The following is a 23,531-nucleotide window of genomic DNA, read 5'->3' on the forward strand; positions in this document are numbered from 1 at the left end:
ATCCACGAGCACCGGAAGTACCCAACCCATACACCATCCTCTCTCAGATACCAAGCGATCATGGGTGGTTTTCAGTAGTTGACCTGGCAAATGCTTTTTTTCAGCATACCTATCCACCCAGACAGCCAATTCTGGTTTGCATTTTCATTCGAAGGTCAGACGTATACCTTTACAAGGCTTTGTCAAGGGTACTGTGAATCGCCCACCATTTACAACTCAGCCTTGCATCAAAGTTTGAGTTCCTTGATCCTACCTGAGCAGGTGACTCTGGTTCAGTACGCGGTTCAGTACTTCTCGTTAGCGCCCCCACGTGAAAATTGTGTCAAGCAGGCACCCTGGCACTCCTCACCCACTTAGCCAATGAGGGGCACAAGGCCAGCAAAACAAATTGCAATATTGCAAACAGGAAGTTACATTCCTGGGTCACATACCTTCCAGAGACACTCAGGCCTTGTCAGCTGATCACACACAGGCCATAGTCTCTCTCCCCAAACCCAAAACAAAGAAGCAGCTGCTCTCCTTCTTGGGAATGTGTTCATACCGCAGAACATTTATCCTTTCTTATGCAGAAAAAGAGGGCCCTCCGAGAGATATTATTCCCAATAAGGGAAGCAGCAGCTCAGTCTTAAAGTGGACTCCAGAAGCAGAGCAAGCTTTTAATGAGTTAAAAAAGGCCTTACAAATAATGCCTGCTCTGGGAATCCCTGATCCAACAAAACCATTCACTCAAATGGTAGATGCTAAGGACAAATACATGACATCTGTGCTCACTCAAACACATGGTAATAAACAACACCCAGTGGCGTATTTCTCAGGCAAGTTAGACACTGTAGCACAGGGTTTACCAATGTGTCTCAGAGCAGTAGCTGCAGCAGAAAAGGCAATTACAGCATCCAGGGACATTGTTGCTTATGCTCCACTGACAGTGATGGTCCCACACGCGGTTCACCGCATCCTGCAGGACCAGAAGGTGTCCCACCTATCTGCACAAAGGTGGTTGAGGTATCACACCACACTCTTAGACATGCCAAACATCACTGTAAAGCGATGCTCCACTCTCAACCCAGCCACCCTCCTCCCAACAGCTGAGGACGGGGAACCTCATGACTGCCAGGCAGTCCTACAACATACATGTAGCCCCCGCATTGACCTCAAAGAGGAACCATTACAGAATGCGGAAATGGAGCTTTTGTGGATGGCTCTGCTCGCAGAGACAACACAGGTACTAACAGAGTAGCATATTCTGTGGTTTCAGAGACAGAAGTGCTCAAAACACAGCCACTGCCCCCATCATACTCTGCTCAAGCTGCAGAACTTGTAGCTCTGACTGAAGCATGCAAATTAGCCGAAGGCAAAAGAGTAAACAATCTGCATGACTTCGGGAATATTTGGAAGCACAGGAACTTCCCAACCAGCTCAGGGAGCAAAATCAAACACCATGCATTAGTCAAGGATCTTCTGGAAGCTGTTATGCTACCAGCTGAGGTTGCAGTAATGAAATGTGCTGCTCATACAGCAGCCCAAGATCCTGCCAGCAAAGGTAACGCATTTGCAGATGCAGCTGCCAAACACACAGCCACTACAGCCGCCGTACAAGCTTCACAGCTACCTCACACTACACAGCCTGCAAGCATCACTGAAATTCAGTCCATGGCTACTGCAACAGAAATTAAGCAATGGAGAAAAGCCGAATGCAGCAAACTAAATTCTGTTTGTGCACACACACAAACAAATCGCCCCTGCTTGCCTAGAGCATACATGAGGGGCCTAGTTGAAATTGTACATGGGCGTAGCTACATGTCCAAAGGGGGAATAGTTGATAGCATAACAAAACATTGGTATGCACCAGGCATCACAACACTCACCCGAAATTTTTGTTCAAAATGTTTAGTGTGTGCACAAAACACAACTCGTGGCCAGGGACTCACAAGAGCCCAACCTGCTGGTCACCCCCCAGCAACTGGACCATTTCAGCACTGGCAAATTTATTTTGTAGAACTTACTCCGGCTGAAGGGAAAAAAATACTTGCTGGTTTTCTGCATGTTCACTATGTGGTCTGAGGCTTTTCCAACAGAAAAAAACAGGATGGAGCAGCAGTCACAAAGGCGTTCCTGAGAGAAATCATCCCAAGATGGGGGCTGCCAAGCCGAGTTTCAAGTGACAACAGGACCCCATTCGTGCACACAGGTGAAAGCAGTGCTGCCGAGCCCAGCAGAGAGTCCACTGCACGACTTCCAGCCAGGAGGGTGGACGGACCGCATCACGTGCTGATGGTCACCCACACAGCTGTGAGGACTGAAGGACGAGCGACGTGGGCACATCACACGCACTGCAAGAGGGCACCACCGGTGGAGGACAGCGAAACACAGCACACCCCGTCTTAGGTCAGGACCTGTGCTATAGGGCGTTTTCGGCAATGCCGGCCACTATGGGCACTTGGGGACTGTCAAGAACACCGGGGTGGGGTGTGACTGTGTTTCTGCTCATCTACTGCTTCCAGATGGCAACAGCACAAACATATGCAACTGTCACTGTCCAATGGGAGACTGAGGGACTTGCCTCAGGCATTGGACTTGCCAAGATGGGACGCAAACACCTAATCTACACATCCAGCGGGCGAGACTACCTGTGGAAACATGCATTTGACAACCCCCTGCGTCAAATGATCACAGCACATGTGGATAAGTCACAGGTGCTAAACTGTCGCATCATAAAAGTACCCAGCCATCTTTATAGCTATGCAGATTACCAGAAATATGACCCTATTGCCCAGTCAGAGATCAAGAGTGGGGCCAACATCACGCTGATAACACTACCAGAAGATGGCAATCAGCTGGGTATGAATGTGACTGGAAGATGGAATGAAACTCTCCCTAGCGGCAACTATCAATGCTGCATTGAACGAGCAGGGGCTGATTATTGTGCTCCTCTCTCCCTCGTCGCTCTTCCCCCTGTACCAACCGATGAACAACTGCTGAAGGAAAGACTGCTAAATGCACCGGACGCAGAGGAGGAGGAAGTAGTGGCAGAGGACTTGGAGCCAGGTTTCCAGGGCTGTAGCATGACTGAACAAGAAAGGTTAGCAATCCAATGCCACCACAACACAACCTGCATGTCTGCGGCACTACACGCCAGGTCCGCTGAACAGCCACACTGCCTGGTATGTCAGCACATGTCAGTTCCATGGGTCATCATGCAACTTCGCCAAACTGACCTGGTCTATCACAACGTCACTCCCTCCATGTGCAATGTGATCAGCCAATCGACAACTTGCTCTTTAACTGGGACTCGTAGTGTCGGATGGTCACGATGTGACAGATACATCACTGTGACAGGTGGAGGCACCAAATGCAAGGGGAACACCACCAAATACGACTGCACAATGACTAAACCTCAGGGCATCAAAAATTTGTTATGGATCTGTGGGGATAAGGCCTATGGACAGCTCCCCAGGAACTGGACCGGCTGCTGCTATGCTGGGGCTGTTCTTCCCAGGTCCACGGTTTTCAGCCTACACAACGCCGAACAACCTCAAGCTTCTCACACAAGGATGAAGAGATCACTTCAACAGACACTACGGGCAGTACCGCCTGATGGAGCCATTCACCACACTCACAGGTACCATCGGATGGTCGCTTCTACCCGGGATCGGAACAGCAGCGACTCTAATGAAGATCAATGGACTGGCATACGAACTCATGGTAACAGTGAATGACACCGCTGGGGCTGTAGGAGCTCTGAGACAAGAACAACAGGCCATACGAGCGCCCGTGATACAGCATCGTATGGTGTTAGATTTACTCACAGCACACCAAGGGGGGGTCTGTAAAATGATAAATACTTCATGCTGTTTTTATCTTCCCGATTTCAGTACAAACATCACAGACTACATGAGCCACATGCGTAAAGCAGTGATTCCTCCGGACACTATGCAAGGGGGATGGTGGGATTGGTTGTCAGCCCTATTAGGGCATGAGGTACTCAGATTGTGGTCACTGGTAGCTCCAATTGTAATGTTGATATTGACCATTTTGATTCTAGGGCTATGTTTTTTTTTTTGTTTTGTTTTTTTTCCTTGGTGGGACGCTGTGTATCAAAATCCATACAAGTACAAGCTGCAGCCCTTTTCTTAGAGACATCCAATTCTGAGAATGATGGCCAATTCGAGGGCCTTAGAGAAATGTTTCATAATCACATTTAAATGATTTATTAAGAATAAAAGGGGGAAGTGTTATGGAAAATTATATTATAACCACATATAATTTATATATAACCACATATAATTTTATGTTGATTCATAATAGACTCATTTAAAATCCACTCATTCATTGTAATCATGCTTAGCCTTGTGATAGTGTGTGCTAACTATAATCATGTGTTGGCCTTGCAACACATTTTAAATCGCTCTTCTCTTTCCATGAAACACTATTGTTTTTCCTAGCATAGATTACAGCTGCATTGGGAGTGCACCTGACGTACTTACAGCCTATCTTAACCTGCTAGTAACCTCTCGACCCGGACAATGTGTCCTCTCAGGCGCCAGCACTCCTGAACAATGTATCTCTTCAGACGTTGGTGTGGCACGCACACCCTCTCCTCCCTTTTCTCAACTCCCTAATCTATACTATAAATATGTATGTTAACTGTTTTTTCCTCAGTCTGTATCATGGTCACGAGCTGCGTGCAGACTCAATAAAACTTTGCTACTCAATGCATATTCTTGTCTGCCTTATCGATTCTTGACAGAATTCCATGACATACAAAAATACAATTGTGCAAAATTGGACTCACATTTTTTACATTTAACATTGTTTTTATATTACAGTTTAGAGGTGAATATTTGTTGTACCAAATTTGTACCAAAGAGTTTTGTAAACGTTCTATTTGTGTCCCCTTTTGTAAAAACATTCCAGTGTCCTGCCTGCCCCTGTTGTCATACCCGCCTTTGTTTTGTGTTGCCATGTGCTCCTAAGCATGGCTCTGTTTGTGTCTTGTCTGCCCTAGCCACGCCTGTCCTTTAGTGTTTCCAGTGTCTCCTTTGTAGCCATGCCCCCTTGTTAGTGATCATCGTGATCATCGTGAGTCCCTTTTTAGTCTTTGTACCCCTTTGTTTCAGCCTTCCTTTGTCTGGTCTTGTGCATGTTTGTGTGTTAAAATGTGCATGTTCCTGCGTTTGTGTTCATGCCAGTCTATGGTTTGTTGGCTTGGCCTGTCTGTTTAGTTTGGTAGTTTGAGTGCTTATGTTTGCTTTCCCAGTTTGCCCTGTGTCTGTGTGATTCTTGAAATCAAAAACCATGGTTAGACAAACAAGAATTTGTTATTTTATATATAACTTAGGCTTCTTTATTCAAACATTTGATTGGTTTTGGGCAGTGATATATGTAAATTTAATCAACTCAATGTATCATTGATAGTATACAATAGAAGGAATAGACTTTCTATTAACTTTCTCTGAATCCACAGATCCATTCTGCCACATGTTCACTTTATTTACTCATTTCTGATAACTTGGCTGAAGTACCAGAACTGAAAGACATGACTTTTGATGAGAAAAGCTCCAAGCTTCTTTTGTTTTGTCACATTGAGCTGCAGGTTCAGCTTACATCATGCAAAAAAGTCCTTCACCATGGTGGCATGTCTCTGTGTATCTCTGTGTCTCTTCAGTAGCTGAAGTCTGTGGTGTAGAGGGTGAAGAGGAAGTAAAAGAGGACCTTCAGTAGTCTCTTCAGTAGCTGAAGTCTGTGGTGTAGAGGGTGAAGAGGAAGTAAAAGAGGACCTGCGGAGCTCCAATGTTGCTGACCACTCTGTCTGTCACAGTGCTGCAGCATACATACTGTGGTCTGCCAGTCAGGTAGTCAACAATCCAGGACACAAGAAGGGGGCATCTACCTGCATCACTGCATCTTTTGTATACTATCAATGATAAATTGAGTTGATTAAATTTACACATATCACTGCCCAAAACCAATCAAATGTTTGAATAAAAAAGCTTGTTCCAATAATGTTCTATATAAAATAAAAATGTATTGTTTGTCTAAACATAGTTTTTTTAAAATAAGTCCTTAAATGTAACTGACTGTCACAGTTTGTCACTGGAGACAGAGGCAGACTTACTTGCAGGATATTATTTAATAAACAAAACAAAACATGCACTAGAATTACTAAATGAAACAATACAAGACTTACACAGACACAGGCCAAACTGGAAAAGTAAACATAAACACCCAAACTACCAAACTAAACAGACAGACCAAGCCAACAAACCATAGACTGGCATGAACACAAACGCAGGAACATGCAAGTAATATTTCTATCTAGCTGAATGTCTTTATCTTAAAAACTCAACATTTTACAAAATGAATATGTTTCAATAGGAAGACAGATGTGTGAAAAAAAGGATAGTAGGGGCAGATAAATGCGTGTCATTAACATGAATTTCACTTATGTGGTACGAATAGGCTGCCACCAGTATGAACTGAAATTATATGCTTTGGGTCAACATTTGGACAATCCTGCTGAAGTCCACTAAACTCCACTTGGTTGCTATCCATGGTGCAGCTTTTTTTCCCACATTTCCCACTCATAAAATGAAGGATTAACTTAAAATTGACCAGAACCAACTGCATTGTCCATAGTAGTAGAATGTTTTCCAAATGCAGTTTTTCATTGCATCTCAATGCAATACTAGATCGTAAAATCTATTAAATTAGTCACAGATAGATTTAGCTTTTTTATTGTTCCACTACTGATATGTAAGTGTTACACTGTAAAGGTTTCAAGTTGCTGTCCATGGTGCTGCAATGAACACTATATGTCCAAATGTTTGTGGGCACTCATTATAAAAAATGAATTCAGTTACTTTAAGATGCACACATGGCTGACGCAGGTGTGCAAATGTGCACATGCACAACGTGTCTAGTCCCTGTAGAGAAGTATTGTCAATAGAAAAGTTCTCTCTGCAGCAAGTAAGCATGAACCTATTGAACCACTATGGCTAAATCCAGGCATGGGCTTGATTGGTATGTTTTTTTTTTGTTTGTTTGTTTGTTTTTTCTTCCCAAAGTTGTTGAGGAGTGGTTTATGGAATGATGATGCTTGGGCTGAGCTGGGGAGTGGGGTGTGAGGTGGGGTTTTTATAATCCAACATTCTGATCTCACTAATGCTCTTGTTACCGAATGCAATCAAATCAAGACAACAATGCTCCAGAATCTATTAAAGTCTTCCCCACAAAAAAAGTATCTTTTTTTTAGTACCCTTGATTTTGAAAGGTAATACTTTGGCCATATAGTGCAAGGCCCAGACCTTTTTCTTGTGATTGTCTTATACGGATAAATACATTAATTAAATAATATAATTGATCGATTACTTTTACTTTTTTTTCTCCACCCATTTATTGCGACTATACTTGATATATGATATGTTGCAATGTTTGTTGTTCTTTAAAATTGTATTCTGGAATTAGCAAGGTTTTATGTCCAGTCGTTGGGCATCCTTTTACACCCCGTTTTATCATTGAAAATCATGTCGTCAAGATTTTCAAAGAGGCATTTAAAAGGTCCTTGTTGGGTCCATTCTTTCTGTTTCTCAGTCTGTTCAATATGTGCAGCTTATGGAGACATGAGCTATTCTTTTCCGGAGAAGATAGAACGCGGATCTGTAATTGAAAATATAGAGTCCATATGAACAGACTGCCAGGTCACATGTTTTGACTCTGACTGTTTTGAAAGATCTCTGACAGCTTCAAGATCAGCCGTCATGTCATTCTAGAAAGTGTCATGACACAATCTACTGTCAGAAAACAGTCATTCAAATAATGTCATGTTAGGTCAACTTGGCATCAAATATTTATGACACATGACAGCAAATGGAATAAGCCTTTATGTGTTTATGTAAGCAGTCCTATGGGGCTCATGTAGCTTATAAACACCTGTCCAAACTAATACATTTTAAGTACAGTAAAATATGTTTAACAGTGTCACTGATAGAACCCAGGAGTGGAAGGTTTAGTACTGATTGGACTGTGTTGATATTTCCAACAAAACTTCTGGACTCTCATGTCAACAAATAAATTGATTTGTTTTCAGCTTGTTTATTAAAAGTGGTATAAATTCACACTTGTTTTGTGAAATTATGGAATGTAATTACACATGTAACAAGTTGAGAGCTTATTTTCATTATTTACTATTTAAAACTGATATGAATTTTTAAATTTACTGATGTTTAAAGCATTCAATCCCAGAGAGACTACCTTTTAAAATCTACTTTTGGACAAAAGGGAAAAAAGTGCACAAGGCCTTATGTGTATGTTATATAGCATATGAGTTTTCTTTCTTTCTCATCTCTTTTTTTATTTCCTTTTTTTTTATTTGTCTACAAATATAATCTGCACATCATTTTGCAGTTCATATGGAAGCTGCATGTTCGTCACTTGGTCTCTGGGTGACGCTCTTCTAGTGTAGTACCACAGCAGCCGAGTGCCCTCATTCCCTGATTTCATTAGCGTTACACAGAGAGACTGAAGGGCGGGGGATGTGTGTTAGTGCTGCAGGCACAGAGCAGGGAGTGAGAGAGAGAGAGAGCGAGAGAGAGAGAGAGAGATGAAGAGGGAAATATAAGCCGACAGTATCAGGCTTCGCAGTACAGGATCTACTCCATTTTTTAACAGTCAGATGGAGAAAGAATCTGCTTTTATTTTTATTTTGATGTGTTAGGTTTTGGAATGTAATTTACTTTTTTATATAAAATGTTTTTTCCATCGAGATACATTCTTTTTTTAAGGGTGCAATGCAAAAAGATGCTTCTGATGCTTCTATCTGTTTGTTTTCTGTTTGGAGGCACACTCTGTGAAGTGCGCTATTCAGTTCCAGAAGAAATGCAACGGGGCTCAGTAATTGGAAACCTAGCACATGATTTGGGACTTAATGTAGATGAACTGATCCGACGCAATGCACGGGTTGTGGCAGAGGGCAGCCGACAGTTTTGCGAACTGAGTACTGAGAAGGGCTCTCTCTTAGTCAGTGAGAGAATGGATCGAGAAGAGCTTTGTGCACAGACTGAGGTATGCATCATCCAGTTTCAGCTGCTTCTCGAAAATCCACTCAAAGTGTACAGCCTAGCACTGGATATACAGGACATCAATGATAACAGTCCCTTCTTCGATAATGGACAAATCGAAATGGAGCTTTTGGAGTCGACAGTTTTGGGGAGACGCTTTCCACTAGAGAGCGCACAAGATCCTGATATGGGAGCTAATTCAGTTCAGCACTACCGACTCAGTGAAAATGATTATTTTGCTTTGGAAATGAATACTCAGATGAATGCAAATGCATACCCTGAACTGGTTCTTAAAAAGCCGCTTGACCGTGAAAGCCAAGCAGATCACTTCTTGACCATCAGTGGGGTGGATGGGGGTCATCCACCTCGTTCTGGTACAGCTTCTATTCACATTCATGTGCTAGATGCAAACGACAACATCCCTGTTTTTGGTCAAAGAGTTTACAAAGCCTACATACGTGAAAACTCTGACCGTGGAACGATATTGGCAAAGTTAAATGCGACAGATTTAGATAGTGGACTGTATGGTGAAATCAGCTATTCCTTTAGTCACATGCCTGATAAGACAAGAGGGGTTGTTGAGATCGACCCTGTGACGGGCGAGGTGAGGGTGGTGGGGGCAATTGATTATGAAGAGGCAATCACACATGAACTGGATGTTCAAGCCAAAGATGGAGGAGGACAGTCATCACACTGTAAACTTATTATAGAAGTGACTGACCTCAATGACAATGCACCAGTTATAGCAATCAAGTCTGCTTCCCTCTCTGTCTCTGAGGATGCCTCATCTGGAACCATGGTTGCTTTACTTAATGTTTACGATCTGGACACTGGTGCAAGTGGCAGAATAACTTGTGACATTTCTGATGATGCACCATTTAGACTTGTGTCAGAAGTAAAGAATTACTTTATGCTTGTGACTGATGGTGTTTTAGACCGGGAGAAACAGTCTTACTATAACATAACAGTAACTGCAATGGATTCGGGTACACCTCCTATGTTCAGTAGTAAAGTTGTGCCCATAATGGTTGAAGATGTTAATGACAATTCCCCTATTTTTACTCACAGTGAATACACCATTCAGGTGCCCGAAAATAGAGCTCAAGGCTTGCTTGTGATAAGGGTGATGGCTGAGGACGCAGATGCAGGGCAGAATGCTCAAATTCACTACTTTTTAGCGGAGGATGCAGTTTCTTACTTCTCACTGAATGCAGAGACTGGAGAGATTTTTACGTTATGCCCTTTTGATTATGAAATGTCAAGTCACTTTTTGATACGTGTGATGGCACAGGATGGGGGAAGCCCCCCGTTCACTAGCACCTGCACTGTTCGGGTTTTCATAGGGGATGAAAATGACAATGCACCAGTTGTCCTTTACCCAGATCAGTCTAGTGGACACATTGCAGATGACATAGTGCCCTTATCTGCTCCTAAAGGTTATCTGGTCACCAAAGTGGTAGCTGTAGATGCAGACGCTGGGCACAATGCCTGGTTGTCTTATCATATAGTCAAAGCTACACAACCTAATTTATTCTCCATAGGGTTACATTGTGGAGAAATCAGGACCCTTAGACCATTTGCAGGTGATGATGAACCAAAACAAATTTTGGTAATTGCTGTAGAAGATAATGGACCTGAATCTCTGTCCACTACAGCCATAGTAAACATTGCTTTTGAAGAGGGCCTTCCCATTATAGACGAGCTCTCTGCCTTTGGTCTGGATGAGTCACGAGCAAGAAATGATTTCACAATTTATTTAATAATCTCCCTAACTGGCGTGTCTGTTCTTTTACTCATCCTCATCACTGCAGTGGTTTACATGAGGTTTTGTAGGCGCAGCCGCATGCACCACACCTCCACAAAACTGCCTGTGTTCCCCTCAACCTATGGACCACCAGGCTACTTTGACGTTAGTCAATGTGGTACACTGCAGGATGATGATAGGTACAGTTCATTTTTAACAACAGGGTCTTGGAGAGGTGATTTTAGATTTGGGCCAGAGGTCTTTGATTATGAGACACTAAGGAAAAATGGGACAGTGGTACGCGTAAGCGGAGACAACACAGCCAATGTAAAAATTGGACCACGTACACGTCTCTCGTTGAGACAGTAATTTCAGTGCAGTTGTTGAAGGGATTTCAAATTCAGCAAAAGTAAAACATCAAATTAATAAATAATGTTTAACTTTATTATTTTTATGATTAACCCATGCATATTTTTAGAACAAATTTCTGTATTAGTGTGTATAAAAATGTCTGTTCATACTGTGTATTGAGTCTGTAATTTCAGTGTTTTTCTGCAGTACTGCATGTGACATGACCCTGTGTTTGATATGAATCTGAATTCTGTGTTTTATTTTAAGTCAAACAAACATTTTATTACATATTACTTGATTTGAAATATAATTGAGCCTGTTTTAAAGTAGCATTTTGTTTTGAGACAAAATGAAAATATAAAGACTTATATATAAAGACCATCCATTTTTCTCTCCCTTTCACCCTTTCTTGCAACATCTCATTCTGTCTCACTCTGTCTCCCTTTGTATGTGTGTGTTTGAGAAAGAGAAAGTTGGTCACAATTAAGTTATTTACAGTCTACCACTTAGTCACAGATAGTCATCCTCTATCTGTAATTCACTCTCTCTCTCTCTCTCTCTCTCTCTCTCTCTCTCTCTCTCTCTTGCTCTCGCTCTCTCTCTCGCTCTCACTCTCGCTCTCACTCTCGCTCTCTCTCTTTCTCTCTGTGTGCCAAGATCAGGGATTGGGACAGAAGGATGATCAATCTGCCAATCACATGCAGACCCATTTAGGAAAATAATTACTTACTTTACAAATCATTATCTCTACTACAGTATATATACTACTGCTATATCCTGGTTATATTTTGGTTATGTGTGTGCAATGTATCACTTATAATGGAAAGTAAATACAATAATGAACACTTCCTTTCTATGTATTATTATTCTTATGTGATTGTAGATACACTTTTAGCCTACACTGTTTGTGCCTATTGCACTGCAGCAGGAAAACAAGTGTTTGATGTGGATTTTTTCTTTGACAAAAAAAAAAAACAACACTTGATGACTAGAGAATTCCAAAATTCCCCAGTGATCAAGTGTTGCTCATTGTACTATTGTCTACCATTTCTGTTTTCAACCAGCATCTTATTGGTTAATAAAACCAGATTACTAATTTTAATAAAATCATGCAAACATAATTAACATATGTTTTTAAATAAAATGCAATATTTGTTTTCTGAATAAATTAGGATAAAACAGGTTGTGTGTGTGCTACTAGTTACTTTATGATGTGTGTATACCAAGTCTTACATGTCCAACCTTTAACTTGAGTTCACAGGCTTTTCTTTAGTTCAGCCATTTAAGTAACTTTGGCCCATGAGCTTCTCTCATGTCGAGAATCAAAATGGAGGAAGAAGGTTTGTGCCTGACCCTGCCAAAAGTAATTTCCAATAATCTGCTAGACTCTCAACGCTATAAGCCGGTTAGAGGGCTCTCACAGGCTGTGTAAGCATGAAAGCATGAAAATGAAATGCTTGGTCATTGCAAAGTGTATTGAATGTTTAATGCTCTTTGTGGTCATTTTAAAGGCTTGCAGGTTCTTCTATCCATTAATTTATCATCCCACTAATGTTTACTCCTCATGACAGAATCACCAAATCTCACACTATCCAGAATTTGGTGCATGGCTATTTTTGACTGTTTTTTAAGCTTGATTTGCTTTAATTTGATGATCTCTTTATTGAAAACATTATAATACTGTTAGATATGAGGTCACCCAGTGCGGTGTATCTCCTTGGCAGACAGTTTTTTTATGTGTACTTTATAGCAGCTCACAACAATCAATTTGAGGCATCAACTCAAAACATCTACTTGGAGGAAAAACACAGCAATTAGACAATTTCATGTAGGCCTGTAGATCCCTCAGTCAAATCATACAATGCCACAGACAACAAAACAAACAGAATATTCCCAATAGTGATATATCAAATCACTGTGGATTGCAATTATAATCTCATACTCTGACTTTCATGTGCTTGTAGATGTACAAACTGTACGGACACATGCACAGCCCTACTTTTGTAACAAACACGCATACTGTAGTGCATTTCATAATGAAATATATTACAAAACAACACTTAAACCGTAACAATTTGACTGACCACTAAACACAAAGACAAAGTTAAAGTTGGCTTCACCTTACAGTTTTACCTATGAAATAGGTCACACAAGTGAAACAAAAATCACTTTTTTTATCAAATTTGAATCAACACTTAATATTTGTCTTAATTTGTGTTGTGTTATTTGTGTTAATATTTGTGTTAATGGGTATTTGTAATTACCACAAGCCTGAATCAATCCTGTAATGTTTATACATTCCAATTTCATAGCATATACATGTGTTTCAGAGGCCATTCAACCATATACAATAGATTTCTGCTTTTAATTGTGTCTATATAAATATTCAGCAAATCAATTACTGGACACATGATTTTGGGATTTTATCCTGGTTCTGACACTGAAATGTCTTTTTCTAGCTTATCTGTGATGGCTTGCAGAGCAACACAAAGCTGTACACATGCAAGACAGTCACTGTGTGCTAACTCCCATGTATGCATAAATGATTGCTTTAGGCAGACCTAGTTTTTGCTCCACACAGCAGCCATGTAGGAAGGAGAAGGAAAAGAAAGCATGCATGACTGTGTGCAATACAATATCATCTTCAGGATATATTTTGTTAATTAAATATAGTTTTTTAAGATTTGTCATTGTCATTCATCAAATGCATAGATGAACAATGCAGTATTAACTTTGAGTTAGTAGTAGAGCTGGGGAATATGACAATATTTTATTGTATCATGATAAATTTTGCTATTGTGATACACAATATCCTTTTATTAGTGTATTATTCATGAGTTGTATGAGTTCACTACAAAGGTTGGAATCTTATTTAACTGAATGGAGTGTAGTAAGTTCTGAGTAAGAATTACAGTACTCAGTATGGGATAGTATTTGGATAGCAGTTTTTTTTTAAATTACGTTGTTAGTGCATTTTGTCTACATAAATATTGGTTGAACTGACATAAGGTTGAACTGTTTACTGTCAGATCAAGGCATGCACTCAATAATGTGCTTGTGCACTTCTGTACATATTCTATACTCTCCATATTATTTGTGAAATTACCAGTTATTTGATTGTATAGTTACTCCATCTTGTGGTGGTTGAGAGAAGCAAGAAAGCAAGTTGGGTTTGTCAATAATGTGTGTGTGTGTGTGTGTGTGTGTGTGTGTGTGTGTGTGTGTTCTGGTCTCTGTTGTAGCTCTCTCTGCTGCCACAGTATGCTTTTATGTCTAGGGTTCTTGGCCCACTTTCTGTTGCATTTAAATTCACTAGGACTTGCACACAAGCACAGACACTGAATAATACATATTCTTAACACTGTGCATTTTGTTTGCAGCACTATTAAAGGCTTACCCTTATTTGATCCCATCAATGCAAAAAACTACACATTATAAAATGATTTATGCCTGTGAGTGACATAACAAATGATGGGTCATACCAAGGGAAAACAAATCACATTTTTATTCAGTGTGAACAGTGCAAGCTTTTGTAAATTGTTATTTATTTATATTAACATATGTTGCTTCATAGACACAGGTGGAGTTTTACAGCCAATGTTCACATTGCAAACTTGATTTCTCCATCATTATTTTGAGTTTTAATTTCATCTTCTGATTTTCTACATCACATACATGTTTGTAAGTCAGTACATTTTTGTTTCTTATTAGAATAAACAGTCCACCTTTTCAGCACCTGAAATTACTTTTTTATCAATATGTCTTAAACAAAACATTAATCTGGGTTTAATTGTCGCATTGGAATGTATTGGATCTAAGACCACACATGACTTGAGATACTGTCTGGTTACAAAAGATCAGTTTTCTTCTGTTTACACTACTCTTAGAAATACTTTGCAGGGTACTTGTCATGGATCAAAAAGACATGTACAGCTTTACATGAGGCACTTGTCCACAGCTTTACCTAGATATTAGGATAAGTATTCATGAAACTGAAACAGATCTCCTGAATGGTCTTTGTTACAGATAACTGAGGCAAGACAGCTGTGTGGACAATAGCATATTATGGAGATTTTGAAGCATATATGTGTGTGTGTGTGTGTGTGTGTGTGTGTGTGTGTGTGTATAAATAAGATATTTGGTAAATTTATCAGCCAGACTTTGCAGTTTGAGTATGAATTCTGCCCAGCTGAGGATTGTCATAAGTTGTGGTTTACACTAGCATATATTTAGTTCAATTCAAAATCACTTTATAGTTTTTTTGTTTGTTGTTTTACTGCAAATTTTGTCACAAAGGGATGTTTTAGCAAGCCAAAAGCGACAATGGCAAGGAAAAACTCTCAGACTGAGAAACCAAAATCAGCACTTAAAAGGGGAACCCATTCTTCTCTGGTCAGCCATTATGCAACCATTCTTTTTCTATGCACAGAAGACAAATATAATAATTTCGATTATTCCGTATTATGCTCTACGTTACACTGACTCTGTTGGCACTGGGACCCCCCAACATGTTTATAATTACAACTACATGTTGATGAAGGCAAATAAACTAATTCCAGCGGCTTGGGGACTATGTGAAACAAGTGATCCTAGGAGCGGAAAAATCCATTAGTCAGACCCTGTAATCAAACTATGCAATTACAAACTCATGTTTTGTTTTTTGTAAGTATATTGTTAATGTATAATTATATTGTGCATGTGTTTAAATGATTTAAATTATCCACAATTAGCATATAATGTGTTCAATATTCCTGACAAAGAGGATGTATAGAGAATCATTGAATAAATCTTTTTTTTATTTAGTGCTTTGATAATATATTATTATAGTTGTTCTTGTGCACCTGACGAGCAGCAGCATGACTTCGTTTTGTTGAATGTAATTTTCTGTGTCATGGACCATTAAATATGTCAGATTATGTCATATTCTGTTTTTGGACTCTTAGTGGCGCTGTTGATCTGGGATTTTTCCCATTTCGCAATCTCTGAATGCTAGCCACTCATATGTCTTTTTGAATTGCCGGCCCTTTCCCTTTGTGAGAAGAAGAGCATCAAAAAGCAGAGTAAGAGATTTGCTGGCTGTTTAAAAGGCGGAATTCCATCGAATGTTTGGGAATAACCAGGAAAAAAGAAAGAACACGCTGGATTTTGCCAATGAAGCCTTTCTTCTTTGTGGGATTCAGTCATGCCTTTCCAATGATTTTTTTTCATCGTTTAGACTTCGCGGATGTGTACCTTACATTCTTTTGTCTGTTATTTTATTCAGTTCTTTCGTTGCTGTCATTACGCAAGATCTAGTTATTTATTTAAAAAGGCTCCGAGCATGGATAGTGGCCGGAGAAAACATGCAGGACATAGAGCTAAAAATAGATAAAGGGGACCGTGTGGTAAATGAAAGAATAGACCTAGAATGGATCTGTGAAGACATGGCATCCTGTAACTTTAGTTTTGAGATCATCCATTTAGAAAATCCAATTAGGTGGCACCGAGTCATTTTAGAGTTTACTGACATATATGATCATCCGCCTACATTTCTGACCGAGGATCTTACATTTGAAATAAGCGAGTCGGCACTCCCGGGCTCGCGGTTTGTGTATGAGAGAGCGGACGACCCGGATGTTGGGCTAAATGCTCTGCAGAGCTATTTTCTGAACACAAATCATGATTTTGTTTTAAAAGAGCACGCCAATCCGGGCGGTAGAAATGGTGATCCAGAAAGCTTTAGATAGAGAGGAACACCCTTTTTCTCCAAAGTTGATTTCTGTAGATGGCGGGAACCCTCAGCGCTCTGGCACTGTTAATTAGATGTGTTAGATGTGAATGACAACGTTCCTGTTTTAACCAGACTGAATACAGAGCTTTGGTGGTAGAGGCTTATCTGATTCTATTAAAATTATAATTAAGGTTATGGATGTTAGCGACAACGCACTAGTCATTACCATAATGTATTTTAGCAGTGCTGAATCAGATGATGTTCCTCCAGGTACAACGGTTGCAGACTACGATTTGAATGATAACGGACGGGTGACCTGCAATAATTAAAGGAATGCCTTGTCGGATACAGTGTTCTCTATCAAACCATTACAATTAGGTTATTAGTATCATTAAAACTCAGGATAGAGGCTCCCCATCCGTAAGCAGCAATGCAACAATAAATATTTTAATCCAAGATGAGAAAGACAACGCGCCTCAGGTTCTGCACCCAGTTCAAAGTGGTGGCTGTTGATGTGAGTTTATATGAGAGCCAAAAATTCTTGGCTCTCATTTAAACTGCAGAAAGCCACAGACAGGGCTCTCTTTGAAATAGACAGGATGGAGAAATAAGAACTTTGCGCCAATTGATCGTTAAAGATGTGTACTCTGTAAGTAGTTGAAATGACAATAAAGCCTCTTGACTTTACTTGAAAATGTTTATATTTTCTTGTATGTCTTATATTATATAGTGGGTAATGTAATTCTATTGCAGATGTTATGGCGTGTGTTGGTTCTCGCAACAATTTTCAATTTACCTAAACTTGCACAAATCAATCTTAGTGTTAGCGTGTTCTTGGCATCCATTAGCAATGATAATACATAACTCTGCTCAAAAAGACACTGCGTGCCGCTATTGTGCCGCTATTGGCTAAGGTGTTGCATATTGCGGCAATTTTTTTACCAGTTCTCATTTCAAGACATACAGTCAGAGGAGACAGAAAACAATGGCTCTGCTTGTTGCGTAGATTTGGTTCTGTTTGGAATTATTTGGAATGTTTCTTTCTTTCTTTTTGTTGACAAGGAAAATGTCTATTATTATTATTAATATTGTTGTTGTTGTTGTTTTTAAGTTCCTTCAAACTTAAGTAACTGATTTCATTTGCCTTTATTTTATTGCTATACCCGTTGGATACTGCGAGTGCCGCTGTTGGCTTGAGCAGCAGAACTGTTTTAAATATTGTAGTCACTCCCTTCTCTTTTCAGTCTACGGGGCAGTACAGGGACTGTCACATACGAATCCTCGTTTTACACTTCATTGTTCATTACCGCATATTTATATCTACTGTCTGTTTTCTCTACAACATTAGTGGGATTTGTGAGTGCAACGCTTGTATATACGGGAGATAATCCGGCTATGTGCTCCCTCGACATAACCGTTTCTGGAATCGTCATCGAATCTATGCTCAGCCTTGGGCGGAGTGGATTTTCGTTCAGGCTGCAGGTACAGGCCTTAACACTTCTTCTAGCCGCTGATGTGATTTTGGGACAGATCCGCTACTCCATCCCAGAGGAGCTGAAAATTGGCTCTTTTGTCGGAAATGTGGCGGAAGATTTGGGTTTAGATGCACACCGGATGAAAATGAGTGGTGCTCGCATTGTTAGCAACGATAACAACGAGTTTATAACCCTGGATTTAGACAAAGGGTTTCTATTGGTCAGAGAGAGGATAGACAGAGAGCAGCTCTGTGGGCAGACCTCACCATGTAGTCTCAGTCTCGAAATAATTGTTACAAATCAGATGCAGCTTCACAGCGTTGTGTTGGAGATATTAGACGTGAACGACAACGCGCCTTCCTTTACTGAGAAGGAGATACAATTAGAAGTGTCTGAATCGGTGCAACCGGGGACACATATTTTACAGGAGAGTGCAGTAGACCACGACGTTGGTAAAAATTCTCTTCAGGGATATACTTTACATCCGACTGATAAATTCAACGTTAAAATGCAGTCTGGTCCCGACGGCAGTAAGTACGCGGAGCTTTATTTACATGCGCCATTAGACAGAGAGAAAGAGGACAGTCTCTTACTCACATTGACTGCCTTCGACGGCGGAGAGCCTCAAAGGTCTAGCACGCTTAAGATACGAATTTCTGTGTTAGACGCAAATGATAACGCTCCAGTATTTATGCAGAAAGAGTATAGGGCTACTGTTGTAGAAAACTCAGCGAAAGATACAAATTTAGTAACTGTGAGTGCCACAGACGCAGACGACGGCTCATACGGTCATGTGACCTACTATTTCTCTCGTATGTCAACTGAAATTGCTGATATTTTTACAATTAATGAAAACACAGGTGAAATAACTGTACAAGGTCCAATTGATTATGAGAAATATAAATATTTTGAGCTCAGCGTCCAAGCTAAGGACCAAGGAGGGTTAATTGCGTCCACTAAAATAATGACTGAAGTTCTTGATGTGAATGACAATGCTCCTGTGATATCTTTGACGTCATTTTCCAGTCCTGTTTTAGAGGATTCACCTAGTGGCACTACGGTAGCCATTGTAAACGTAAAAGATCAGGATTCTGGTAAAAATGGAAAGGTGAAATGCTCCATAAATAAAAATATTCCATTTTCAATCCAGTCATCTTTAAAAAACTACTATATTTTAATAACGGACGGTGAGCTAGATAGAGAGAGAATATCAGAGTATAATATTACTTTCATAGCAGTTGATGAAGGCACACCGCCTTTTTCTACCAGCAAAACGGTCACACTTAAAATATCTGATGTGAATGACAACAATCCCATGTTTGAAGAGCAATTTTATTCCGCCTTTGTGATGGAGAACAACGCTCCCGGAGCGTCTATATTTTCAGTCAAAGCTAAAGATGTAGATTGCAACCAGAATGCCCGAATTTCATATCTGCTAATAGACGGACAGTTCAACGGAGAACCAGTGTCGTCTTACGTTTCAGTGGATGTGGAGAGCGGCATCATATATTCAAGACGCTCCTTTGATTATGAACAAACTAAAACGCTAGAATTCCTTGTAAAAGCGCAAGACGGAGGATCGCCGTCACTAAGCAGCAACGCCACTGTGAAACTCAACATACAAGACGAGAACGACAACGCTCCTCAGATTCTGTTCCCAGTTCAAAGTGGTGGCTTTGCGGTGGCTGAAATGGTTCCTCGTTCAGCAGAGGTGGGCTATCTCGTGACCAAAGTGGTGGCTGTTGATGTGGACTCTGGACAGAATTCCTGGCTCTCCTATAAACTGCAGAAGGCCACAGACAGGTCGCTGTTTGAAGTGGGCTTACAGAATGGAGAAATAAGAACAGTGCGCCAGGTGATCGATAAAGATGCTGTGAAGCAGAAGCTCACTGTTGTAGTGGAGGACAACGGGCAGCCCTCTCGTTCAGCTACAGTCAATCTTAACGTGGCGGTGGCGGACAGCTTCCCTGACGTGCTCTCGGAGTTCACTGACTTTACACACGACAAGGATTACAACGACAACCTGACTTTTTATCTAGTCCTGGCCTTGGCTGTAGTTTCGTTTCTCTTCATCGTGTCCATAATAGTCATACTCTCAGTCAAATGCTACAGATGGAGACGTGAGAGAATGTTTTACAAATCCGGTGCCAATCTGCCAGTGATTCCGTATTATCCACCCCTTTACGCAGATGTAGGGGGCACGGGGACTCTACAGCATGTGTATAATTATGAGGTCTGCAGAACGACTGACTCCAGAAAGAGTGATCTAAAATATGCCCGACCTTCCAGTGAGAGCATCAATAGTTTGGACACCAGTGGAACACACACACTCACGTCTGCGCATAGAGATAAACAGGTCCATGATGGTTCTAGTTATCAGGTAAGTGGATCGCTGTTACTGTTTAGATGTTCGATGTGTTTTCGAGGCTGTATTCAACTGTAGCTTAAAGTGGGCGAGTATCACAGACAAACGGCACGCATTAACGCAGGGGTAACCACTCTTAGGGCTGCTGGCCATGGTCCTGAAATACTGTATAAAAACTCATATTTAAAAAAATGTCAAGTCTGTTGATTTGAGATTTATTTAATCCAATCACTGATTTATTTATTTATTTATTTATATGTTTGTTTGTCTGTTTTATTATGTTTTTGCCCAGTTAATTAAAATATACTTTGACTACATGCGTGATCTAACCATGCAATCAACTGATGCATGATTCTGAAGACATGAGTGCACTACAGTCGCAGCCAATTATAAAATGACTGGGTATTTCACACTTCCCGAATGCGTTTTGCTGATTTTACGGCGAATGAAACAATGTCCTTGATTAAATAAAAAAGAAATAACTATGAATCACTAGGGACCAGTGTGAAGACCAAGTTAGCATTGTACTGCATGTTCAATGTCTAGGAGGTGAACAGCATTGCACATTCCTATACACATTGTCGTTCCACCTTAAATAGTGCTGCAGTACTGCACACGTACTCGGAGTCTGCGCCCCTTACATTCGATTATCTATAGCTATACAAGCTACAGTGAGTCCAAGAAGTATTTGATCCCTTGCTGATTTTCTTTGTTTGCCCACTAATAAAGACACTATCCTTCTGCACTTTTAATGGTAGATATATTCTAACATGGAGAGAAAGAATATCAAGACAAAAATCCAGAATATAATTTTAAAGAATATATTTTAATTAATTTGTATTTCAATGAGGAAAATAAGTATTTGATCCCTCTTGCCAAACACACTCAATACTTAGTGGCAAAGCCTTTGTTTGCAAGCACAGCGGTGAGACGTTTGTTGTAGTTAACCACAAGTTTAGCACACACACCAGGGGGAATTTTGGCCCACTCTTCTTTGCAGATCCTCTCTAAATCATGAAGGTTGGTGGGCTGTCGCTTGGCAACTCTGACCTTCAGCTCCCTCCATAGATTTTCGATCGGATTGAGGTCTGGCGACTGGCTGGGCCACTCCATGACCTTAATGTGATTTTTCTTGAGCCAATCCTTTGTTGCCTTTGCTGTATGTTTAGGGTCGTTATCATGTTGGAAGACCCAACCACGGCCCATTTTCAGATCCCTGGCAGAGGGGAGGAGGTTGTCCCTCAGGATTGTGCGGTACATGGCTCCATCCATCTTCCCAGTGATGCGGTGAAGTAGCCCTGTACCCTTGGCAGAGAAACACCCCCAAAACATTATGCTTCCACCTCCATGCTTGACGGTGGGCACAGTGTTCTTGGGGTCATAGGCAGCATTTTTCTTCCTCCACACATGGCGGGTGGAGTTGAGGCCAAAAAGTTCAATTTTGGTCTCGTCTGACCACAAAACCTTCTCCCAATAACTTGGTTCATCTTTCAAATGATCATTGGCATACTTGAGGCGCGCCTCCACATGTGCTCTCTTCAGCAGGGGTACCTTTCGGGCACTGCAGGATGTGAATCCATTGTTGCGCAAAGTGTTGCCAATTGTTTCCTTGCAAACTGTGGTCCCAGCTGCCTTCAGGTCATTTGCTAACTCCTGCCGAGTGGTTGCAGGACGATTTCTGACTGTTCTCAGCATCATTGCCACCCCACGAGGCGAAATCTTCTTTGGAGCACCGGGCCGAGGTCTGTTGATTGTCATGTTATACTCTTTAAACTTTCTGATAATTGCACCAATAGTTGTTACTTTCACATCCAACACCTTACTAATCTTTTTGTAGCCCATTCCAGCTTTGTGAAGGTCAACAATTCTGACTCTGAGGTCCTGTGACAGCTCTTTGGTTTTACCCATGTTGGAGACTTGAAATCTGTGTGATCTGTCTGATTCTGTGGACAGGTGTTTTTCACACAAGTGATTAGTGAGAACAGGTGGCTTCAGGTCAGGTAACAAGTTGATTGGGAGTGTCTAACTGGTCTGTAAAAGCCAGAACTGCTAATGAATACTAAGGGATCAAATACTTATTTCACTCCATGAAATACAAATCAATTAATATATATTCCTTAGATTTATTTTCTGGATTTTCTTTTTAATATTCTGTCTCTCCATGTAAGAATACATCTACCATTAAAAGTATAGAATGATCATGTCTTTATTAGTGGGCCAACGAAGAAAATCAGCAAGGGATCAAATACTTCTTGGACTCACTGTATATGTAGCTTGTGTACATTTAGCACTTACACTTTGGTCCTCGTATTCTCAGGTTGTCATTGTGAATTTAGAGGAGTAGAAGGGGGTAAATGCTCATTAGGGGACCTTCAGGGCTGCAGGAATGTGAAGTTTAGGGATGGGCGTTCAGCTAATTTAAGTGGCACCCATCGCTGACACAGATGCAGATGCACACACACACAGCTTGTCTTGTGCCTCTTAAGTATTGCCAATGGAAAATGACACCCTGAAGCAGATAAATATAAACCTATTAGCATCATGCCCAAGGCCAGACATAGGCCAGAGGGGTAAAAGGCCCCCAGCATAAGGCTGTGGAGCAATGGAATTGTGTTCTCTAGAATCATGGTGCTCCATCCAATACTTTTGGGATGAGTTGTGGTGGTGATCATCACTCAGTTCAATCAAATCCCTAAAGTAATGCCATATTCAGCAGAAGTAGAAACAGTTACTGAACCACATACAATCATTTTTAATATCCTTGATTTCAGAAAAAAAACAATGAAGGCATCAGTGTCCCAATACATCTGTTCATATAGTCTCATTCATA

The 23,531-nt window shown here is 40.7% G+C and overlaps 2 protein-coding genes across 2 annotated transcripts; both read left to right on the plus strand.

Annotated features, from left to right (window-relative positions):
* The first annotated feature begins 8,604 nt into the window (after window positions 1–8,604).
* Window positions 8,605–12,259, plus strand: LOC140549847 (protocadherin beta-15). The gene has a single exon (XM_072673590.1). The coding sequence runs from the start codon at window positions 8,746–8,748 to the stop codon at window positions 11,167–11,169; it is 2,424 nt and encodes an 807-aa protein (XP_072529691.1). The 5' UTR covers window positions 8,605–8,745; the 3' UTR covers window positions 11,170–12,259.
* A 5,997-nt stretch (window positions 12,260–18,256) lies between these two features.
* On the plus strand, window positions 18,257–23,045 carry LOC140549627 (protocadherin gamma-A3-like). Its single transcript, XM_072673376.1, has 3 exons — window positions 18,257–18,966; window positions 19,606–20,716; window positions 23,019–23,045. Exons 1-3 carry the CDS (start codon window positions 18,257–18,259, stop codon window positions 23,043–23,045), a joined length of 1,848 nt encoding a protein of 615 aa, XP_072529477.1.
* Window positions 23,046–23,531: the final 486 nt, after the last annotated feature.

Source organism: Salminus brasiliensis, chromosome 2, assembly GCF_030463535.1.
Source record: "Salminus brasiliensis chromosome 2, fSalBra1.hap2, whole genome shotgun sequence".
Taxonomy (NCBI): Eukaryota; Metazoa; Chordata; class Actinopteri; order Characiformes; family Bryconidae; genus Salminus; species Salminus brasiliensis.

What these genes read in the sequence shown, in the direction of transcription:
- LOC140549847 (XM_072673590.1), top strand. Translation starts at nt 8,746, where the DNA reads ATGTTTTTTCCATCGAGATACATTCTTTTTTTAAGGGTGCAATGCAAA.
- LOC140549627 (XM_072673376.1), top strand. Translation starts at nt 18,257, where the DNA reads ATGTGCTCCCTCGACATAACCGTTTCTGGAATCGTCATCGAATCTATG. An exon ending in GACGGCGGAGAGCCTCAAAG is followed by an intron (nt 18,967 to 19,605) that starts GTCTAGCACGCT and finishes TTTTTCTACCAG; the next exon opens with CAAAACGGTCACACTTAAAA. An exon ending in ATGATGGTTCTAGTTATCAG is followed by an intron (nt 20,717 to 23,018) that starts GTAAGTGGATCG and finishes TCGTATTCTCAG; the next exon opens with GTTGTCATTGTGAATTTAGA.